The sequence below is a fragment of the Hemiscyllium ocellatum genome, chromosome 18 (genome assembly GCF_020745735.1).
Source record: "Hemiscyllium ocellatum isolate sHemOce1 chromosome 18, sHemOce1.pat.X.cur, whole genome shotgun sequence".
In the NCBI taxonomy this organism is placed as follows: domain Eukaryota; kingdom Metazoa; phylum Chordata; class Chondrichthyes; order Orectolobiformes; family Hemiscylliidae; genus Hemiscyllium; species Hemiscyllium ocellatum.
Genome location: NC_083418.1, coordinates 28,229,881 through 28,251,899, shown reverse-complemented (window position 1 = coordinate 28,251,899; position 22,019 = coordinate 28,229,881). Strand labels below are relative to the sequence as shown.

The 22,019-nt window shown below is 42.2% G+C and overlaps 1 protein-coding gene across 1 annotated transcript in view; it reads left to right on the top strand.

Annotated features, from left to right (window-relative positions):
* Positions 1-22,019, top strand: part of LOC132824381 (immunoglobulin superfamily member 22-like) — an 82,073-nt gene that overhangs the window by 26,978 nt on the left and 33,076 nt on the right. Inside the window, exons 8-12 of the mRNA XM_060838789.1 lie at positions 1,300-1,413; positions 6,490-6,652; positions 14,904-15,176; positions 17,765-18,049; positions 18,709-18,833. Of these exons, the coding sequence (XP_060694772.1) occupies positions 1,300-1,413; positions 6,490-6,652; positions 14,904-15,176; positions 17,765-18,049; positions 18,709-18,833 (960 nt within the window). The remainder of the gene's footprint in view (positions 1-1,299; positions 1,414-6,489; positions 6,653-14,903; positions 15,177-17,764; positions 18,050-18,708; positions 18,834-22,019) is intronic.

The window sequence follows — 22,019 nt, the reverse complement described above, 5'->3', positions numbered from 1 at the left end:
AACCACTGAATTCTACTGTGAAAACAATATGTGTCAAAAAAGCTCCCTTTAAAAAAATTGTATTCATAACTTTTCACTTTTACAAAGAAAAACTCCTTTCTCTACAGGCCCATAAGACTGTCAGTTATCCAGATCCAAGACTGCATAAAAGCTGAACTAAGAGCTCAGCCATCCATTAGATTGCTGAAGCAGCTGAGTCGCAGTGAAATCATGACTTCATCGACAGTTCTGCAGCTGTCACCTATTCTGCCAATTACACAATGCTTTCTTACACAACACAGAGGTTTCAAGTGTTTGTAGTTTCTGTTAGTGACACTCCATAAAATTGCAACAGGCGAGAACATGCCCAGCCCCAACAGTGAGCCAGTCAGCTCAGTATTACCTGGTGCAGGTAGCTTTGCACTGAGAACATTTCATGGCACTCGTGAAAATTAGTAATCCTAGGAATGGAATTGGGAATCCTGGAATCAAGACCGAGCTGCGATTTTTACACTTCCACAGAGTCTCCCCAAGTCTAATAAAACTCAGCCCAAAGAGTCCATCCTGGAAAAAGGCGATAGACACTTTGTTTTTATTCCTTCATGGGACAAGGACATCACTGATCAAGCTAGCATTTATTGCCCATCCCTGTTTGTTAACCACATTGCTGTGGGTCTGGAGTCACACGTAGGCCAGACCAGGTAAGGATGGCAGTTTCCTTCCTTAGTGAACCAGATGGGTTTTGCCAACAATCGACAATGGATTCATAGTCATCATTAGACTCTTACTTCCAGATTTTACTGAGTCCAAATTATGCTATCTGCTCTAGTGGGATTCAACCCTGGATCCCCAGGACATTATCTGGATCTCTGGATTAATAGCCTAGCAATAACATCACTAGGCTATTCCCTCCCAATTAATTGAGTGGGCAAAGATTTATTGATGGAGTATGTGAAACATGTGTGGCTGTCCACTTTACTAAGAAGTATTGAATGGTAGAATATTAAGTGAATTCAAAGATTGCAGAATGCTGTGATCTTGAAAGGTTTGGGTGTCCTCATGTGTAAATCACAAAATGTTAGCATACGGGTGCAGCAAGTAGTTAAGAAGATGCATTGCTGGCCTTTATTACAAAGGGGATAAAGTATGAAAACAGTGAAGTTTTTGTACAACTTTACAGAGCTGGGACAAACCTTGAAAACAAGGTTTTGCCTTTTTTCTTAAGGAGGGAAATGCTAATAATGGATGTTCCTCATCTCAATGAACACAGAAAGTGATCTGTTCTCATTAGTGATGCATTGCTTGACTTTGCTCTGACAGGCAGTAAAGGTTTTAAAGCCATTGGAGGACCTGGAAGGCAAAGTCGACTCAACAGTTACCTTTGATACAGTTTTGGAATTGAAGGATCCTAACATGAAGATGCAGTGGTTCAAGGTAAGGCAGGATTATTACACTGAATGTTTTAACATTGCCCCAATTGGGACAAAAAAAAACTACCTCACATGCCATGGCACTTGGATTTCTTTCTCTTGGAGAAAGTGAGGACTGCAGATGCTGGAGATCAGAGTTGAAAATGTGTTGCTGGAAAAGTGCAGTAGATCAGGCAGCATCCAAGTAGCAGAAGAATCTACATTTCGGGCATGAGCCCTTCTTCAGGAATGAGGGAAGTGTGCAAGCAGGCTAAGATAAAAGGTAGGGAGGAGGGACTTGGGGGAGGGCGTTGGAAATGCGATAGGTGGAAGGAGGTTAAGCTGAGGGTGATAGGCTGGAGTGGGGGCGGGGACAGAGAAGTCAGGAAGAAGATTGCAGGTTAGGAAGGTGATGCTGAGTTCGAGGGTTGGGACTGAGACAAGGTGGGGGGAGGGGAAATGAGGAAACTGGAGAAATCTGAGTTCATCCCTTGTGGTTGGAGGGTTCCTAGGTGGAAGATGAGGCGCTCTTCCTCCAGCTGTCTGACGATGGAGGAGTCCAAGGACCTGCAAATCCTTGGTGGAGTGGGAGGGGGAGTTGAAGTGTTGAGCCATGGGATGGTTGAATTGGTTGGTCCGGGTGTATCGGGTGCAGCGGATGCAGTAAATGATGTGTGTGGAGGTGCAGGTGAATTTGTGGCAGATATGGAAGGATCCTTTGGGGCCTTGGAGGGAAGTAAGGGGGGAGGTGTGGGTGCAAGTTTTGCATTTCTTGCGGTTGCAGGGGAAGGTACTGGGAGTGGAGGTTGGGTTGGTGGGGGATGTGGACATATCCACCATAAATTTACCTGCACCTCTACACACATCATTTACTGCATCCGCTGCACCCGATGTGGCCTCCTCTATATTGGGGAGACAGGCTGCCTAATTGTGGAACGTTTCAGAGAACACCTCTGGGACACCCGGACCAACCAACCCAACCACCCCGTGACTCAACACTTCAACTCCCCCTCCCACTTCACCAAGGACATGCAGGTCCTTGGACTCCTCCATCGCCAGACCATAGCAACACGATGGCTGGAGGAAGAGCGCCTCATCTTTCGCCTAGGAACCCTCCAACCACAAGGGATGAACTCAGATTTCTCCAGTTTCCTTATTTCCCCTCTCCCCACCTTGTCTCAGTCCCAACCCTCGAACTCAGCACCACCTTACTAACCTCAATCTTCTTCCTGACCTCTCCGCCCCCATCCCCACTCCGGCCTATCACACTCACCTTATTTCCCTCAGCTTAACCTCCTTCCATCTATCGCATTTCTAATGCCCTTCCCCCAAGTCCCTCCTCCCTACCTTTTATCTTAGCCTGCTTGGCACACTCTCCTCAGTCCTAAAGAAGGGCTCATGCCCGAAACGTCGATTCTCCTGCTCCTTGGATGCTTTCTTTCTCTATAGTTTACATCACAAGAATGTATTATTGCTAAGTCTACAGGTTATACCGTTGTTTGTATGACTGAGCAATAAACCAAATTCTTGAATGCCAGATGCTCAGACTAGTTGGGGGAATTACTAGCATCACTAGACTCATGAATATTTAAGCCAAATCCTGATTTTTTTACAATTGTACATTGCCTCATCTGCAACAATAATGCATGGGATTTTACTGTTTAGCTGCAGTTAGAAATGGGCAAGTTCTCCGATAAGAACACACCCATTCACTATTACCTACAGTGTATGGCAATGCTGATACTTCGTGCTGATATTGTTGTGTCAAGTTCATTATCAGTCTATTTCCTTTGATGTCAACGCAATAGATAATAGTGAGTTTATGGAATAATCAGCTTTGTGTTTTGTAGGGTTCTGGTGATTGAATCTGCAGGATTAAAGTCTAACCTGCAATGGAAAGTAGTCAAATGTTTGACTTTTTGGTCTTCATAAGGTTTGACTGCAACAATGAAGTTGAACCTCCGCAGATGATAAATTTGCTGTGTTCTTACTAATAGTTATTTCTGATAAGTGTTGCATTCATTTCCAATTATTCATTTTGCCACCATATCTCATGAAAATATGCATCTTGATGCAACCCTTCTGTATATCGCTGAGTGATCCTTTTGATTTTGGATGTGAAAGAGTGAATATTGGTAGATTAATTCACCATGAGCAAGTAGCTTTTGGGTGTGTCCTTATACACAAGAGGTATGAGGTAGTGATCAGGTCCAATATTCTCCACCACCTAATTCACCACATACTGGAATTAGTGTAAATGTTGACTGTCAGTACTTCACACACACAATCTTTCTTTTGAGGACATTGTCCTTTCCCCTCTGCACTGCTGATACCCAATCTCATTGTTCATTGATGAGATCTTCGTTCTGCATAATGGGCAAGCCACATTATGCATTAGGATGCAGTGATCGAAAAAAGTCCAATTACTCCAGTACTCAGGCAGAAACAGTGTAAAGGAGAATGGTAAATGGCTAGTGATAAAGGAGTGCATGACACTGAAAGGGGAAAAGTGGACAGAAGTTAAGAGAAGAGGAACAGGTGAAATAAGTGCAATGTAAATGGGTGAAGGAGGGAAAATGGAGAGCAGTGAAGTGTGATGAATAGAAGGGAGAAAGGAGAGGAAGTGACAAAGAACTGTGGAAAGTACGGGAAACGAATTAAACAGGAGACAGAAAATGATGCTTAAGGGAAGAAGAGAAGAAGCACTTTGGATCACAGTAATTTAAAATATTCTAGCATTAACTGAGTGTGGCAAAGAGTGTCAGTATGAATCCAAGAGTTGAGAAGAGGAAGAGTTTGTTAAACTGACAGGAAGGCAGGGGCACATGAAGAGAGTGATACCACCTTGAACAGGTGAGAATGAACCAATCCCAGATGGATTCGAGTAGGCATGGAAGTGGCAATAGGAAAAAGGTGAGACTGAACAGAAGAGAGTGGATTCATTTGTGTTTTCCCCAAATGAAAACAGGAAGTGCCCACACTGAGTGCCTTTACCCCAAAAAAATGAGTAACTCTTCCAGAAAGTGCAGTTAATATGTCAACATTCCTCCCAACTCCTTGGTGGTCCCTGAGGAGGACAGTGTGGTTGACCAGAAGGCAGAAAATGATGTGTGTCATATGGTCCAATGGCTTTATAGATTTACACATGTCAGACCTCAAGGGGTTGGCTTGATAAGACCATTAGACCATAAGACATAGGAGCAGAAATTAGGCCATTCAGCCCATCGAGTCTGCTCCACTATTCAATCATGGTTGATAAGTTTCTCAACCCCATTCTCCCGCTTTCTTCCCGTAACCCTTGAACCTTGATGAGGATGGGGGTGGGCGGGTGGGTTGGTGGAAAGCCTAGTTTGAGGAAGTGGTAATTGGGCTGAGAGCACCATTTATCAAATGTTCTTTCTGCTATATTGCCCAATTATAGGTAGTATAATCTATACAAGATTGACTGTGAAATTGTGCAGAGCTGGATGGGATACACTGAAGTGAACAAAGAGGTGCTTAGAAATGACAGAGTGGAGATAATTTCCACCTTCACTGCCTGAGCAGTTTTCTAGTGGAGCACATCACCCTCCCACTGCAAAACCTGCCCAATTTATTTCCATTGAAAACAATAGGAGCAACTATACTATGATCCCCCTTTTGTCAGATAAACTCCTAATACACATTGTGGAAACCTGGTGAATGAAGGCACAATATAACTTCTACAAACATGTGTGGCACTGCAATAACTGTTCTGATATAAAGGGAGTAGAGATTTTTTGAATTAAATTCTTGAAATGTTGACATTGTTTAAGATGTCAGAAGCCTGTTTGGATTGTTGCTAACAGTGAATATAATTTAATTCTAATAGCCCTCTCAATCATATTTGCAGTCTTATTTTTTTCAGTGTGTTTAGATTAGATTACCTACAGTCTGTAAAAAGGCCATTCAGACCAACAGATCCACACCGACCCTCCGACCCATTCACCTACATTTATCCCTGACTAATGCACCTAGCACTATGGGCAATTTAGCATGGCCAATTCACCTATCCTGCACATCTTTGGACTGTGGGAGAAAACCAGAGCACCCAGAGGAAACCCACGCTGACAATTGCCTGAGGCAGGAATGGAACCTAGGCCCATAGCGCTGTGAGGCAACAGTGCTAACCACTGAGCCACTGTGCTGCCTAACACCACATGTGATTCTTTATTCTTTGATTTATGAATGTTTAGCTAACACCACACTCCACTACATTTTGGCAAAACACAGCTACTCCTCTTTTACCTTATACAAATAGTATTGGATTTTTTCTGCAGTACTGGCTAATCATTGGAGACAATTGCCCCTAATAGAGGGCCTTGGAAATGGTAAAAGGCTAACACACACTTGGTATCTCATCTGCAACTCAATAGCTTAGCTCTCCATAGGATGCATTGATGGGGAGAAACATTCTGGACAGTTCTCTTACTCATTCACTGTATCCTTTGGAGAAAACTGATGGGAAAGCCAGAAGTGTAATATAAACAACATTTACATGCATTCCTGGGGTTTCTTTAACTCTTTCTCCAAAGTTTTACAGCAGGACAGCAGGGAAGCCGTACATGAATTCACCCCTAAACATCTATGGTAGAGTTTACTGTGGAGTTATGTAACTAAAGCAGAGTTTGAGAGATCTCACTAAGAAATAAAGAAAACTGCGAGCCCAGACCAATACAGACCACTTGATGTCAGATTGCAGACTGATTTGAGTCACGGCATATCTCATGTAATTTCTAACCATTCACAACATAAGATATGCTCTATCCCTGGCATTTGTTCAGCTCATTGATCTCAACAGGGATAGAATTTGAAATATTTGCATTCCAGGATGGAAAATAAAGTAATCCTCATCACTAGATAGAAGGTAGGTTGGACAAACATTGGTTAGGGAGCTGGTGAAGTTTGATAAGTGGAATTGTCAACAGTAAATGAGCTTGCTCTTACTTTGTGGTTCTGTTCCTGTTTTCTTGTCTCTTCAGCTGCACAATATTGATCACAGTCTACTTCATTTCAAGTTGCTCACTGAAGACAGTTTTTCTCTCCTGAAACAGTTAACAATTTTGTTTCTGTTATGTTGCAGGATGGCGAGCCATTAAGAACACAATTCTCATTGGGGAAGTTTGAAATTAAACAAATGGGAACCAAGTTTATGCTTTCTGTGAAGAACTTAACCCAGAAAGATGCTGGCCAATACACCCTGGTAGTAGGAGATAAAAAATTCACTGTGGGACTGAAAGTGAAAGGTATCCAGCAGAAAGATGTTGTTAATTTTGCATGTGGATATAGTGTAATACTGTGCAGTAGATTCTTAGGTAAACACACTGACCCATTGCATATCTATTTTCCACAATCATTTACATTGCCAATGATCATACTTCTCTGAGCCATCACAAGTCACTCCTTGTGATGAACATAGGGATGTTGTAATCCCTCGCATACTTTCCTTCTGTTCAACTAACTTACTGCTACTTCCCAAGATCATCATGTGAAAGATGCAGTAAGCTTCACAAAGTGGCAGTAAAAACATTAAGATCTCCCAAATGAAGCAGTCCCTGCTGCTGTCTGGCCTCCTCTTATTTGCCCAGGCAGCTTTCAATCTCTGCCTCTTCTGATGCTGTATGCTGGCACCTGGGCCTTGGGGGCATGGGTGAGACAGAAAACCAACGCTCCATCAACCTTCAGGTGAATCCTATGGTTTAATTTTGAAATGAGCAGGAGACTTGTATATAGATTCCAAATCAACAGTTATTTCTCAATCAAAGATACTAATGGATTCTCTGATCATTATTACATAATTTCATCTTATTCATTCATTAGTGTGGGCTGTTAGTGGGATCTTGCTAAACACAAAATGGCTGCTGTGTTTCCTGTATCCTTTAAACTCACATATATCATGCATTGTTTCAATTTTGTGCAGCTTCCTTACAGAAAGTCATCGAACATGCATCATAAAGATGCCTGCCAGTTTTAATTTGAAATACTGGTAGATCATTGCTTTATGTTAAGTGCAACTTACTCTTAGCAAGATGGGTCTAACTGAGAAATATCTAACCCTTGCTGCGATATTCATGACATAAACACATTTGTTTCATTTCCATAGCTTCCTTTTTGTAATACCTGCTTCTTAGGTGTTTCCCAAATTCACATCGTGTTATTTGATCTTCTACATCTTTATCTCATTTTGCCAATCATTCTTCCTGCATTGACAAGAAACCATATATTTAAAAAACTAATTAAATGCAAAGTACTTGGAGTCAGTTTGTTTTATGTTATGAAAGTCACTATCTAAATTCAAATCTAGATTCTGTTTTACTGATGGTCCAGTTGCAGCACTACGGCATTGACAGGTAAAGCCTTGGCAGCAGGAATCCCGCTCAGGACTCACTGTACCCCAAGAAATGGGTGGGGCTTAGGATGGCTTTGGAAGGGTTTGTAAAAATCCATCCTTGCTGGAACATCACCTCAAGAGTCAAACGAACTCCTTAGGACAAGTTGCTTTACAGGAGTATGCCCAAACCTGGGCAAGTACTCCTCTGTATCTATGCACGCAGTCAATTATTTAATCAATTCACTCCAAACATCTACTAAACTATCTGCTGTATTAATAGACATCCCAACTATGTTCAAATACACATTTTGAATGCTAATAAACAATCCTTGAACAAAACTGATGAAAAGTAAACTGAATGATTGGTTTTCATATTCTACATCTTATAATACAACAGATAGAACATAGAATATAGAACAGTACAGCACAGAACAAGCCCTTCAGCCCACGATGTTGTGCCGACCACTGATCCTTATGTACGCACCCTCAAATTTCTGTGACCATATGCATGTCCAGTAGTCTCTTAAATGTCCCCAATGACCTTGCTTCCACAACTGCTGCTGGCAACGCTTTCCATGCTCTCACAACTCTCTGTGTAAAGAACCCACCTCTGACATCCCCTCTATACTTTCCTCCAACCAGCTTAAAACTATGACCCCTCGTGTTTGTCATTTCTGCCCTGGGAAATAGTCTCTGGCTATCGACTCTATCTATGTCTCTCATTATCTTGTATACCTCAATTAAATCCCCTCTCCTCCTCCTTTTCTCCAATGAAAACAGTCCGAGCTCAGTCAACCTCTCTTCATAAGATAAGCCCTCCAGTCCAGGCAGCATCCTGGTAAACCTCCTCTAAACCCTCTCAAAGCATCCACATCTTTCCTATAATAGGGCGACCAGAACTGGATACAGTATTCCAAGTGCGGTCTAACCAAAGTTTCATAGAGCTGCAACAAGATCTCACGACTCTTAAACTCAATCCCATTGTCAATGAAAGCCAAAACACCATATGCTTTCTTAACAACCCTGTCCACTTGGGTGGCCATTTTAAGGGATCTATGCATCTGCACACCAAGATCCCTCTGTTCCTCCACACTGCCAAGAATCCTATTCTTAATCCTGTACTCAGCTTTCAAATTCGACCTTCCGAAATGCATCACCTCACATTTATCCAGGTTGAACTCCATCTGCCACCTCTCAGCCCATCTCTGCATCCTGTCAATGTCCTGCTGCAGCCTATAACAGCCCTCTATACTGTCAACGACATCTCCAACCTTTGTGTCGTCTGCAAACTTGCTGACCCATCCTTCAATCCCCTCATCCAAGTCATTAATAAAAATTACAAACAGTAGAGGCCCAAGGACAGAGCCCTTTGGAACACCACTCACCACAGACTTCCAGGCAGAATATTTTCCTTCTACTACCACTTGCTGTTTTCTGTTGGCCAGCCAATTCTGTATCCAGACAGCTAAGTTCCCCTGTATCCCATTCCTCCTGACCTTCTGAATGAGCCTACCATGGGGAACCTTATCAAATGTCTTGCTGAAGTCCACATACACCACATCCACAGCTCGACCCTCATCAACGTTTCTAGTCACAACCTCAAAGAACTTGATAAGATTTGTGAGGCATGACCTGCCCCTCACAAAGCCATGTTGACTGCATTTAGCCAAGCCATGCTCTTTCAGATGGTCATAAATCCTATCCCTCAGAATCCTTTCTAACACCTTGCAGACAATAGACGTGAGACTTACTGGTCTATAATTGTCGGGGATTTCCCTATTTCCTTTCTTGAAGAGAGGAATTACATTTACTTCTCTCCAGTCCTCAGATACAACTCCAGTGGGGAGCGAGGATGCAAGGATCTTCGCAAGTGGCGAAGCAATTGCATTTCTCGTTTCCCAAAGCAGCCGAGGACAAATCTGGTCCAGGCCTGGCGACTTGTCAATCTTAATGTTTGACAAACTTTTCAGCACATCAGCTTCCTCTCTTTCTATCCATTCCAGCATGCACACCTGCTCTTCAAAGGTTTCATTCACTACAAAGTTCGTTCCTTTCGTAAAGACAGAAGCAAAAAACTCATTTAGGGCTTCCCCTACCTCCTCAGACTCCACACACAAATTCCCTATGCTATCCCTGATCGGCCCTATTTTTTCTTTGACCATTCTCTTATTCCTCACATAAGTGTAAAATGCCTTTGTGTTCTCCCTAATCCGTTCTGCCAAGCCTTTCTCGTGCCCCCTCCTGGCTCTCCTCAGACCATTTTTGAGCTCCTTTCTCACCTGCCTGTAATCTTCTAGAGCTGAGCTTGACCCTAGCCTCCTCCACCTTATGTAAGCTACCTTTTTCCTTTTGACGAGAAGCTCCACTGCTCTCATCATCCAAGGTTCCTTTATCTTACCCCTTCTTGCCTGTCTCAGAGAGACATATTTAGTTATCACTTGTAACAACTATTCCTTAAACAGTCTCCACATGCCTATAGTGCCTTTACCATGGAACAATTGCTCCCAGTCCATGCTTCCTAACTCATGTCTAATCGCATTATAGTTTCCTCTTCCCCAATTAAATATCCTCCCATTTTGCCTAATCCTCTCTTTCTCCATAGCTATGTAGAATGTGAGGCAGTTGTGGTCATTATCACCAAAATGCTCTCTCCCACCACAAGGATGATACCTGCCCCGGCTCGTTTCCGAGCACCAAGTCTAGAATGGCCTCTCCTCTCGTCGGCCTGTCAACATACTGAGTTAGGAAACCCTCCTGAACACACCTTACAAAAACAGCTCCATTCAAATCTTCTTCTCGAAGGAGGTTCCAATCAATATTGGGAAAGTTAAAGTCACCTATTACAACAACCCTACTATGTCCACACTTTTCCAAAATCTGCCAACCTATGCTTTCTTCAATCTCCCTGCTGCTATTGGGGGGCCTGTAGTAAACCCCTAACGAGGTGACTGCTCCCTTGCTGTTCCTAATTTCCACCCATACTGACTCGGTAGGCAGATCTTCCTTGACAATGGAAGCTTCTGTAGCTGTATACCCTCTCTGATTAGTAGTGCTACACCCCCTCCTCTTTTCTTTACACACTTTTTGATATTCTACATAATACAATCAATCTTTTGTGTTTCCATTTCTTTTACAAAAAAAAACACTTACTCACAAAACAACACAAACAAAAATTGTTTTTTTTTCCACTTTCTTAATAACTCCCTACACCCTCAAGGATATCCAATAAATTCTTGGGTGTGTACCTCTGTTTGTGAAATGACCTGACATATGATCACTTGTGTCAAGCTACTTCATTTGAAAATTTACTTCTTTCTCGCATTTCCTTTATGAGAGTTAGGTCAAACTTCACCCTTTTTCTAAGTAGCACCCCTTGTTGAATATAAATTATGCCAATGGCAACTATAGTCCAATTATATGGATAAACATTTCTCAGATTGCCTCTTGTATAAGATATCCTGTAGAATACTGGATAAATAGCCCCTGTGTCTACAATTTGTACTTGCATTAATGATTCAGTAGCTAAGTTACTTTTAAATAACCTTCTCACTTTCTTGACTTCCCAAACCAATGGACACATTTATTCTTCTTTCCCACTAGGAATACATTAATCCCTGCCTTAGTGGAACTGCAATCTGGAAAATTGACATGTGAAGCATCACTAAAAATCCTAAATTAATATCTTCTGGGTCATCCAAAGTTGAAAACTTGAATTGCTTTCAAGGCTACCTCAACAGTAATACGTTTTATCAAACTAATCACTTCCAGTACATTGTAGCAGCCATCAAGAGTTTGACAGAAAAATTTCTTAACTGTTTCTTCCCTGGATGCAAAGTCAATCTTCCTGTGAGGACCTGACCTGAATCATAAGGATGTGATTAACACATTCCAAGATGGTTGATGGAAAGCCTTTTCTGCTTAAAGTCCGCTTAATGTCTAACCCAACATATTTTCTGACCCCAAAGTTTGACTTCCAACCTTAAATTCCCATCTATCATACACTGCTCAAAGTGTGTGCAGTGGCATCACAGAAAATCATTGAAATTGCAACTTTAAAATGTTTGTAAGTTTTTCATTGAAATGCCAGTATACCATTGCTTTTTGCTAAACATAACCTTCTGTTAGCCACCTCTATGTGAAACAACCATTCACGCAATCTAGTCTACTGCATTCACTGCTTACAATGTGGCCTTCCCTACCTTGGGGAAATGAAGTGTAGACTGGGTGAACGCTTTGCAGAACAACTAAATTCTGCCCACAAAAAAGACCCTGAGCTTTCAGTTGCCTGCCAGTTTAACACACCACCCTGTTCCCTGGGCAACATCTTTGCCTCAGGCTTACTGCAGTGCTCCAGCGAAGCTCAGCGTAAGTTGGAAGAACAACACCTCGTTTTGGGAACCCTGCAGCCCTCCAGACTCAATATTGAGTTCAATAATTTTAGGGATTGAACTCCCCCATGTCCCAGCACCCTGTCCCACACACCAGGCCTTGTTATCCTATAGTCTGCCATCACACACTATGTATTGTTAGCCACAAACAGTCTCCATTAACAGCTATTTACCCTCCCAGACTAATTTCTATCGACTCTATTGTCTGTCCAATTGTTCTTCTCTCTCTCCTTGGGCTCTATCCCTATCTAATGTTTACTCCTTACCCTGACCCCACCCCATCTTCTGCAAATAAACCAACCTTTTCCCAGCTATCATCAGTTCTGAGGAAGGGTCACTGGACCCAAAACGTTAAATCTGATTTCTCTTCATAGATGCTGCCAGACCTGCTGAGCTTTTCCAGCAAGTTCTGTTGCTACTCTGAGCAAGATGGGTCAAACTGAGAAATATCTTACCTTTGCTGTAATTTTCAACCCATAAACACATGTGTTTCATTTCCATAGCTTCCCTTTCATATCACATTCTTCTTAAGTGTTTTCTGAACTCACATTGTGTTTTCTGGTCTTCCATGTCTCTACCATTTTGCCAATCATAGATCTTTCCTCTTATCCCCTCACCTTGCACATTTAGCCAATGTATTTAGAATCATAGAGTCATACAGCATGGACACAAACCCATCAGTCCAAATAGTCTACGCTGACCATAATCCCAAACTAAACTAGACCTACCTGCCTGAGCCTGCCCCATATCCCTCCAAATATTTCTTATTCGTGTACTTATCTAAATTTCTTTGAAGAGTTATAATTGTACCTGCATCCATCGCTTTCTTTGGGAGTTCATTCTACACACCAACCACTCTATATATAAAAAAATTCACCTCATGTTTTTTTAAAATCTTTCTTTCTCACCTTAAAAATATGCCCCCTCAACTTGAAATCTCCCACCCTAAGCGAAAAGACATCTGCCATTCACCTTATCTATATCTCTCATAATTTTATAAACCTGTGTAAGGTTATCCATCAACCTCCTACGTTCCAGTAAGAAAAGGTTCCAGCCAATCCAGCCTTTGCTCATAACTCAAATCTTCCATTTCCAGCAACATCCTGGTAAATCTCTTCTGAACCCTCTCCAGATTAATAATATCTGTCCTATACAACCTCAGGACAAAGTACTCTAGAAGAGGCCTTACCAACATCCTATACAACCTCAACTAAAGTCCTAACTCCTAGAGTTAAAGGTCTGAGCAATGAAAGCATGCATACTAAATACCTTCTTAACCACTCTATCAAAATGTGATGCAAACTTCAAAGAATTATGGACCTGAACTCCTAGATCTCCCTGTTCCACAACACTACCAAAGGCCCTACTTTTAATTGTGCAAGTCCTGTCCTTACTTATTTTGCCAAACTGCCATACCTCTAATTTATCCAAATTAAACGCAATGTGCTGCTCTTCAGCCCCTTGACCCAATTAATCAAGGATCTCTTTGCAATCTTAGCTAACCTTCTTCATTTTGTATTTGCTGGTGGTTTTCCTTGCTCTCCCTATGTTCCTCCATTCACTTGTTTTTTCTGGCTTATCTGTTAATTTGGTGTTACTTTTGGCTGTTGTCTTCTGCACAAATAACCTGTCCTTTTATTTAAAGTTCATTCATGGAATGTGGGCAGCCCTTGCTTGGCTCAACCGTAGCTGCCCTGGAGAAAGTGACGATGAGCCCACTACTTGAATTGCTGCAGTCCTTGGGGTGTAGAAGCACACACAGTGCTGTTAAGAAGGGAATTGTCAGATTTTGATCCAGCAACAGTTAAGGAATGATGATATTGTTCCAAGTTAGGTAGCTTGGAGAACTTGCTAATGGTGGCGTTGCCATGCATCTGCTGCCCTTATTCTTCTAAGATGGTGGAGGTTGCATGGATTGGAAGGTCCTGCCACATCAATCTTGAGTGAATTACTGCAGTGAATCTTGTTGTATACAGTACTCACTGCTGTTACTGTGTATCAGGAGTGAATATTGGAAGGTGGTGGATGAGGTGCCCCTCAAACATCACACCAGTATTGAAATGACGTAAATCGATAACCTCACAAACAGATCCTGAGCGATTTATTCATCCTGTAAAATTTATGTGAAACAGCACACACCAAAAGCATCCTGTGGAATTATTGCTCCCCTAATTTCTATATATCAATGCAAGATCATGAAAGCTCCTAAGGTAGCCACTCTTGGTGCTGCAAAGTGCCCAGTCTATTTCAGCATACACTAAAGTCAATCTGGATTCAAGACAGTAAGTGAGACAGACCTTTCATTGTGGGTAGAGTTCAGACTGACAGTAATTTACAAACACCAGCCCCACCTGAAATCCTTTCCCTTCACATCTAACCAGTCAATGAACTATTAGTTAATCAAATAATCTGCATAACTGCATGTTATGTTAATAGGTAAACTATTGTGCAACATATCCTAAAACAATGGTGTGGTGCCAGTGTCTTTTCTTATTACACTCCTTTAATGCACCTGGGACATTAGACAATGTTAAAGCAGCTATGTAAATGTAGTTGTCACCATGGGTGTAATCACAATGCCAGGTTGTTGATATTTGTCAGTAATGGAAAGAACAACAAAATGGTGGAATCCCAATAAAATGTGAGATCACTGTGTAACCAAGTCTTAATTCCAGAGTAAGTACAAAATAAAATGTGTTCAATAACTGTTCAAGACTGTGATATCATTCCACTGTAAATACCTCACTAAATATTGTTTTAAAATCACTTTTCTCACAGATGAGCCACTTAGGTTTGGGGTGGAACTCAAACCTATAAAGGTGGTGGAGAGACAAACAGGAACCTTTGAGTGCCGCCTCACTAAGAAGGTACCGAGTGTCTGCTGGAAATTCCGAGGTGTTGAGGTGAAGCGAGATGACAAGCATGACATCATTGTGTCAGAGGACGGACTGACCCATACCTTGAAAATCAAAGATGTGCGACCATGTGATGTTGGCGAATACAGTTTTTCTGCAGATAGCCTAACCTCCAAATCACAACTGCAGATAGCCCGTACGTTATATCACAGCAGGCTGGCAGAGTCACTTAAAAGAGCAAGACCTTGTTTTTAAGTAAATCTATTTGCACTACCCTCTTTGAGGTCAGGTACTATCAACCAAATAGTGGTGGCACCCATTGATCATGTTCAGATTAAATGTCATTCTCATTGGATCTTAAAGCAATTATTAAGATGTAAAAAATTAGCCAAGGAGCTGTCATCTCAGTTAACCCACATTAAAGGAAACTGAGAAACTCTTAGCCTGCTACCCATTCAATACTAGGGACCATAATGCATATCTGTGCATGGAATTGGGATAGCTGAGGGACTAAATCAGTTCTTTATATCTGCCTTGACGCATGAAGAAGTGCCACTAGAGCTGAACCTTATGATGTCCCCAGTGTCCGTGTGGTGGTACAGGAGTGAAGGTGGCAAGTGGAGGCTCCATCTGGACGAAGTCCATGGCAGGAAGGCTTGTGGGATTGCTTACTCATGCTGCCACCAATTGAGGCGTTTAGGTTATTAGTTAAGAGCCTCATCTCAGTGCTATTGGTATAAACCCAGCAATGGGTAGGGAGGGTTCACCATGTGACAGAGCATGGCAAACAACCCTGGCTGTGGGTTCGCAGGGGTGACCCCTCATTCAAAGACATACGGTGCCTGCTTGGCACTAACTGGCATCAGGTAGCAGACTCCAGTTGAGAGCAAACCTTCACCCTTGCTGCTGACTAGCTCTACCTCCCCAGTATCGTCTCCCCTATCTGATGACTCCCTCTAGGGACAGACCCAGCAAAAGTATTTAGTGGTCTACACAGAGGAGGAAATTGCCATAAAAGTCCTCAACATTAACTCTGAAGACAATGAAGTCTCATAACATCAGGTCAAATATGGGCATGTTAACATCCTGCTGATTACAATGTACCACCTCCCTTCAACTGAGGAATCTGTACTTTTATGTATTGACCAATAGTCGGAGGAGGCGTTGAATATGACAAAGATGCAGAAAGTACCCTGGTGGGTGACTTCAATGTCCATCATCTAGAGTGACTCAGCATCACTACTTATTGCCCAGACTGGTTAAGTCCTAAAGGATTGGGTCTGTGGCATGTTGTAATGGAATCAGCAAGAAGGAGAAACATTCTGGACCTCATTCTCACTGAGCTACTTGTAACAGATGTATCTGTCAATGACACAATGCGTAGGATTGACCACTGCAAAGTGCCTGTGGAAGTGAAATCCTGTCTTCATGGTACTGTGTGTCACTAAAAGATGTAAAGTTCCAGCAGACCTAGCAACTCAGAACTGGGTAGCCATGAGGTGCCATGGGCTATTAGCAACAGCAAAATTATGCTCACAGAGAATCTGAAACCTGATAGCCCAGCATGTCCCATGGCATTCCAGGAACAATACCAGGCATATCTAAAAATGAGGTGCCAACCTGCTGAAGCAATAACACCAGGACTACTTGTATACCAAGCAGCAGAAGTAACAAGTGGCAGATAGAGCTAAATAATTCGATAACCAATGGATCAGATGTAAGTCTTGCTACATCCAGTCATGAATGTGGACAGAAAATGAAACAACTCAGTGAAGGAGGAGGCTTCACAAATATCTCAGTGCTCAATGATGGGGAAGCCCAGCATATCAGTGCAAAAGGCTGGAACACAAAGTGTATTTCTGTGCATGCACTGTCCCTGAGAATGTTTACTCCTTAGCACTATATAAGGCTCTCCAATTCCTTACGTACTGTGACACTGCTTTGTTTCCAATCCTTTATATAGTTTGTTCTCAAATACAGCTCTCTAGTGTGGTGTTTAAGAACACATGCTTGGTCTAGCCTGGAGACGTTTACTGTTATCAGAATTGTGATCGGTTGTATCATCACAATTTACATGCATCTAATTTAACCCCAATAAGCTGGTACATTTTTAAAGAAGGTTTAAATTACTTTATGCACCATTGGATAAATGTGTTCAATGAAGCCTTCATGCATATATGAGTTAATGACTTTCTTAAAATAATAAACATAGGACTTCATCCAATTGTACTCACTCATACAGGAAAAAAACACACTAAACAATAATTTGAAGCCTCTGATTTGCTAGTCTCAACCAAATACTCTCCTAAGTAATTGACTATCCAGCATTTCTCCTGTGAAAAAGGAGATGAGTAAAGAAGTGTCATTGCCACCTGTTAACTAGAGCAGGCAATATTAACAGAGGTGTAGAAACAGAATATTTTGGAGGGTAATTTTTAGCTTCACAGGCTGTCTGATCTTCAACCCTTTGAAATCAATAAAAATCAGTGCTCGCCAACAACCAATTAATCGACCCTGCCAAATTACCACCTTGGCAATGAAGGTGAAAATGCTCAACTCCAATATAGGTTTCTGAGACCAGCTTGCTTATATAACATGGGGACTTTGGAAGAGGGAAGAGCAGTGATCTCTATTTGCAGTCCATTAGCAAAATATAATAATTCAGGGCAGCAATTTGCAGAAAATGAGCAAATGTTCTCAGATAAAATCTCTGGCATTTTTTTTTGTCAAAGGAACTTATACAGTAATTGATTAAACATTCTTAGTTTTCTTCAACTTCTACAGGACTCCCTATCCAGTTCCCAAGTGCCTTGAAGAATGTACATGTAAAGGAAAAAGGCAAAGCTAGACTGGAATGTGAACTGAGCTCCAAAGATGTCCGAATCAAGTGGTTAAAGAATGGCAAAGAGATCACCAGGTCCCCAAAGTACAATATGATGCGGGAAGGAAGACGGGTTGAGCTGATTATTGATGATGCTGAGCTTGAAGACAGTGGGGAGTACACAGTTGTTGCCATGCAAGACAATGATGATCGAGAGTACACCTGTGCCTGCACATTGAATGTTCAAGGTAGGAAGAACCAACTTTTTCAGAATAGAAGCAAACTGTCAGACTGAAGAAGTCTGGGCTTTTTGAAAGCTGAGCTCATTCGTCTACTTACTTAACGTAACCATCAATCCCCATCCCCATTCAATTGCTTTTTGTATTCAATTCACTTCATTGTACTTCCACACTGATCAATTCCACACCATTTTTTTTTGTTTAACCTATGTTTCCTAACCAGCCTGTTCAGAGATGTTACTCTACACTTCTGGAGCAGGTGGGACTTGAACCCAGGCCTCCTGATCTAGGTGTAGGGACACTATCACTGCAACACAAGAGGATCCCTCTTCACACCTCTATGGCCCTTTGAGTGAAAACATTTCACCTGACTTCTCACACTCTTTTAATTGTCTTAATTCAGTTTACAACTTTGATATTTGAAACTTTTATCAGATTAAACAGCAAAGCTGGCTTCATTATTTTTAATGGCCTTCATCAGCCTATCAGCAATAAGCTGAACATCTGCATTTTTTCTTGTAGTTTAACTGTCTGACATAGGGAATGATAAATAATTCATATAGTGTCAAACTATGCTTTTTACGAGTGTGCTAAACAAATAATGGTGAAGTTCCTCTCTGTGGCTTGCACTACACATTAACATATGCCTTATTTTCACATCACCCCAGACCGGTTTGCCACAGTTAAGAGTGGAATGTCTGATGCCCACCCTCAGACAGGCCAACCTGCAGAATTCTGTGTGGTACTAAATGATGAGAAAGTTGATGGAGTGTGGCTGAAGGATGGGAAAGAGGTATGTAAATATCAGCATTATAACTTTAAGTTATAATGAAAAATTTACTCTGAGAAACTTGTTTACTTGCATTATGAATGTCATGCTTCATGACCAATAGTGACAGTATATTAACTAAATGCAATGTTACACACATTTATCCCTATTCATTCCTATTCATCAATCTGAATTTGGAGGGTAGCTTCCTGGAAACGTAGGAGAGGAAGAACACAAGAACAGGTCATTTTATCAATTAAGCCTGTTCTCTAATTTTTAGAGCATGTTAATCCACAATCTAATTATACACACTCCTTTATCCAGCAATTTTAATACTTTTGGATAGTATCCAATTCTAGTTTTAGAACTACAATTGATGTAGCATCTATTGCTTTTTGAGGAAGAATGTTCTAAACGTCTATAACCCTTTGTATATGGAAGTGTCTTTGAATATCACTTCTGAAAAATCTGTTTTTAATTATCCTGGATAATCCTAGACTCATGAACTAGCAGAAATAGTTTCTCTTTATCAACTCTAACGCTTCCTTTCCTCTTTTGAAAAGTAATCAAATTGTCTATTAACATGCTGATTCCAGGAAATATATTTGTTTTGCAATCTCTCCTTATAATTTATATCTCAAAGTTTGGGTATGTTTCTGGTAAGTCTTTGCTGAACTCTCACCAGTATATCCTCAGATGTAGTGCTCAAAATTTCTTCCATTGGCCCCAGTATGGTTTAACCTGTAATATAGCATAACTTCCATCCCATTGTATTCTAAACCTCTAGATATAAAAGCTTGGTTTCCTGATTATTTTCTGTACCTGCCCAGAATACTTTGATCTTCTAAGTACTTGAACCAGAAGGAACTTTGGGATCTCTATCTTCATATTAATAGACGATAAGATATCGGAGCAGAATTCAGCCATTTGGCCGATTGAATCTGCTCTGTCAAATGATTGTGGTTGATGTTTCTCATTCCCATTCTTCTGCCTTCTGCCCATAACCTTTGATCCCCTTATTAATCAAGTATCTATCTGCTTCTGCCTTAAATTCACTCAATGACTGCAATTGCCACGCTTTCCCTGGATGTGGAGATATTAAGATATTTTCAATCTGGGTCTCCATTTCTCAGTCTTGGCATCCCATTCCAGCCAATACAAGAACCAGCTCCTTGAAACAAATAACAGTGATGCCAGCCATGGTTTCCCAGCATGCCCTCTCACTGTCCCTGATATCCCAACATGCCCTCTCACTGTCCCTGATATCCAGCATGTCCTATCACTGTCCCTGATATCCCAGGAAGCCCTCTCACTGTCCCTGATATGGAGATAGTGAGGACTGAAATGCTAGAGATCAGAATGGAAGGGGTTGGTGCTGGAAAAGCGCAGCCAGTCAGGCAGCATCCAAGGAGCAGGAGAGTTGACGTTTCAAGTATAAGTTCTGAGCTTATGCTCAAAACATCAACTCTCCTGCTCCTCAGATACTGCCTGACGGGTTGTGCTTTCCCAGCACCACACTCTTCGACTGTCCCTGATATCCCAGCATGGCCTCCCATTGTCCCTGGTATCCCAGTATGCCCTCTCACTGTCCCTGATATCTCAGGCATGACCTCTCACTGTCCCTGATATCCCAGCATGAACACTCATTGTCCTTGATATCCCAGGCATGACCTCTCATTGTCCCTGATATCCCAGGCATGCCCTCTCACTGTCCCTGATACCTCAGGCATGCCCTCTCACTGTCCCTGATATCTCAGCATGCCCTCTCACTGTCTCTGATATCCCAGGCATGCCTCCTCACTGTCCCTGATATCCCAACATGATCTCTCATTGTCCCTGATATCCCAGCATGCCCCCTCACTGTCCCTGATATCCCAGCATACCCTATCACTGTCCCTGATATCCCAGCATGACCTCTCATTGTCCCTGATATCCCAGTATGTCCTCTCACAGTCCCTGATATCTCAGGCATGACCTCTCACTGTCCCTGATATCCCAGCATGAACACTCATTGTCCTTGATATCCCAGGCATGACCTCTCATTGTCCCTGATATCCCAGCATGCCCCCTCACTGTCCCTAATATCTCAGGCATGACCTCTCATTGTCCCTGATATCCAAGCAAGACCTCTCATTGTCCTTGATATCCCAGCATGACCTCTCATTGTCCCTGATATCCCAGCATAACTCTCATTGTCCCTGATATCCCAGCATGCCCTCTCACTGTCCCTGATATCCCAGGCATGACCTCTCATTGTCTCTGATATCCCAGGCATGACCTCTCATTGCCCCTGATATCCCAGCATGACCTCTCATTATCCCTGACATCCCAGGCGTGCCCTTTCACTGTTCCTGATATCCCAGCATGACCTCTCATAGTCACTAATATCCCAGGCATGCCCTCTCACTGTCCCTGATATCTCAGCATGACCTCTCATTGTCCTTGATATGCCAGGCATGACCTCTCATTGTCCCGGATATCCCAGCATGCCCTATCACTGTCCTTGATATCCCAGGAATGACCTCTCATTGTCCCTGATATCCCAGCTTGCCTTATCACTGTCCCTGATATCCCAGGCATGCCTTCTTACTGCCCCTGACATTCAATGTCCAGTTGGTCTTCTACTTGAAGAAAAATGCAGTCAGGACAGTGCACTCTCAGTTATCAGCTTGCATAAACTGTTGTATTCTGCAGCCCAGCCTCCTGTCTAGCAGCACCAGAATTCTAACACATGCTTTATGGGTCATCGAGGCTGCAGAGCACACAACTCTCCCATGGTCCTGTGAACTCTCTGCCCTCTTTATATCCTTCCCTGGTGCCTGCTGAATGGTTAGGTTCCTTTTATGCAGTTACACTTTTAGACCTCAGGAGTGCACTGAAACAATTCCAATCTATGTCCATTTCCTCCTCAACACCTGTCTGTCACTGACCTCATTATCCATCTCCTCTTCATGAGCTTTGCTGGCTATCTACCTCTACTGACCGGGAACAGCATTTTTCTTACTGCCTGCTGCAGTGAGGAGTCCAGAAAATCTTGAATCTGCTTTCACATAGGGTAGACATGGGAGTTTATGCATTTCTCACTGCTCTGGGTGCAGCATCCTCTTCCATTCCTTGGGCAAGTGGCAACATTGACAATCTTTGCCACTGGATGCCGCTGCAGTCCTGCCTTTTTCCACTTCTTGCTTTTATAGCACCCACCACTGCTGT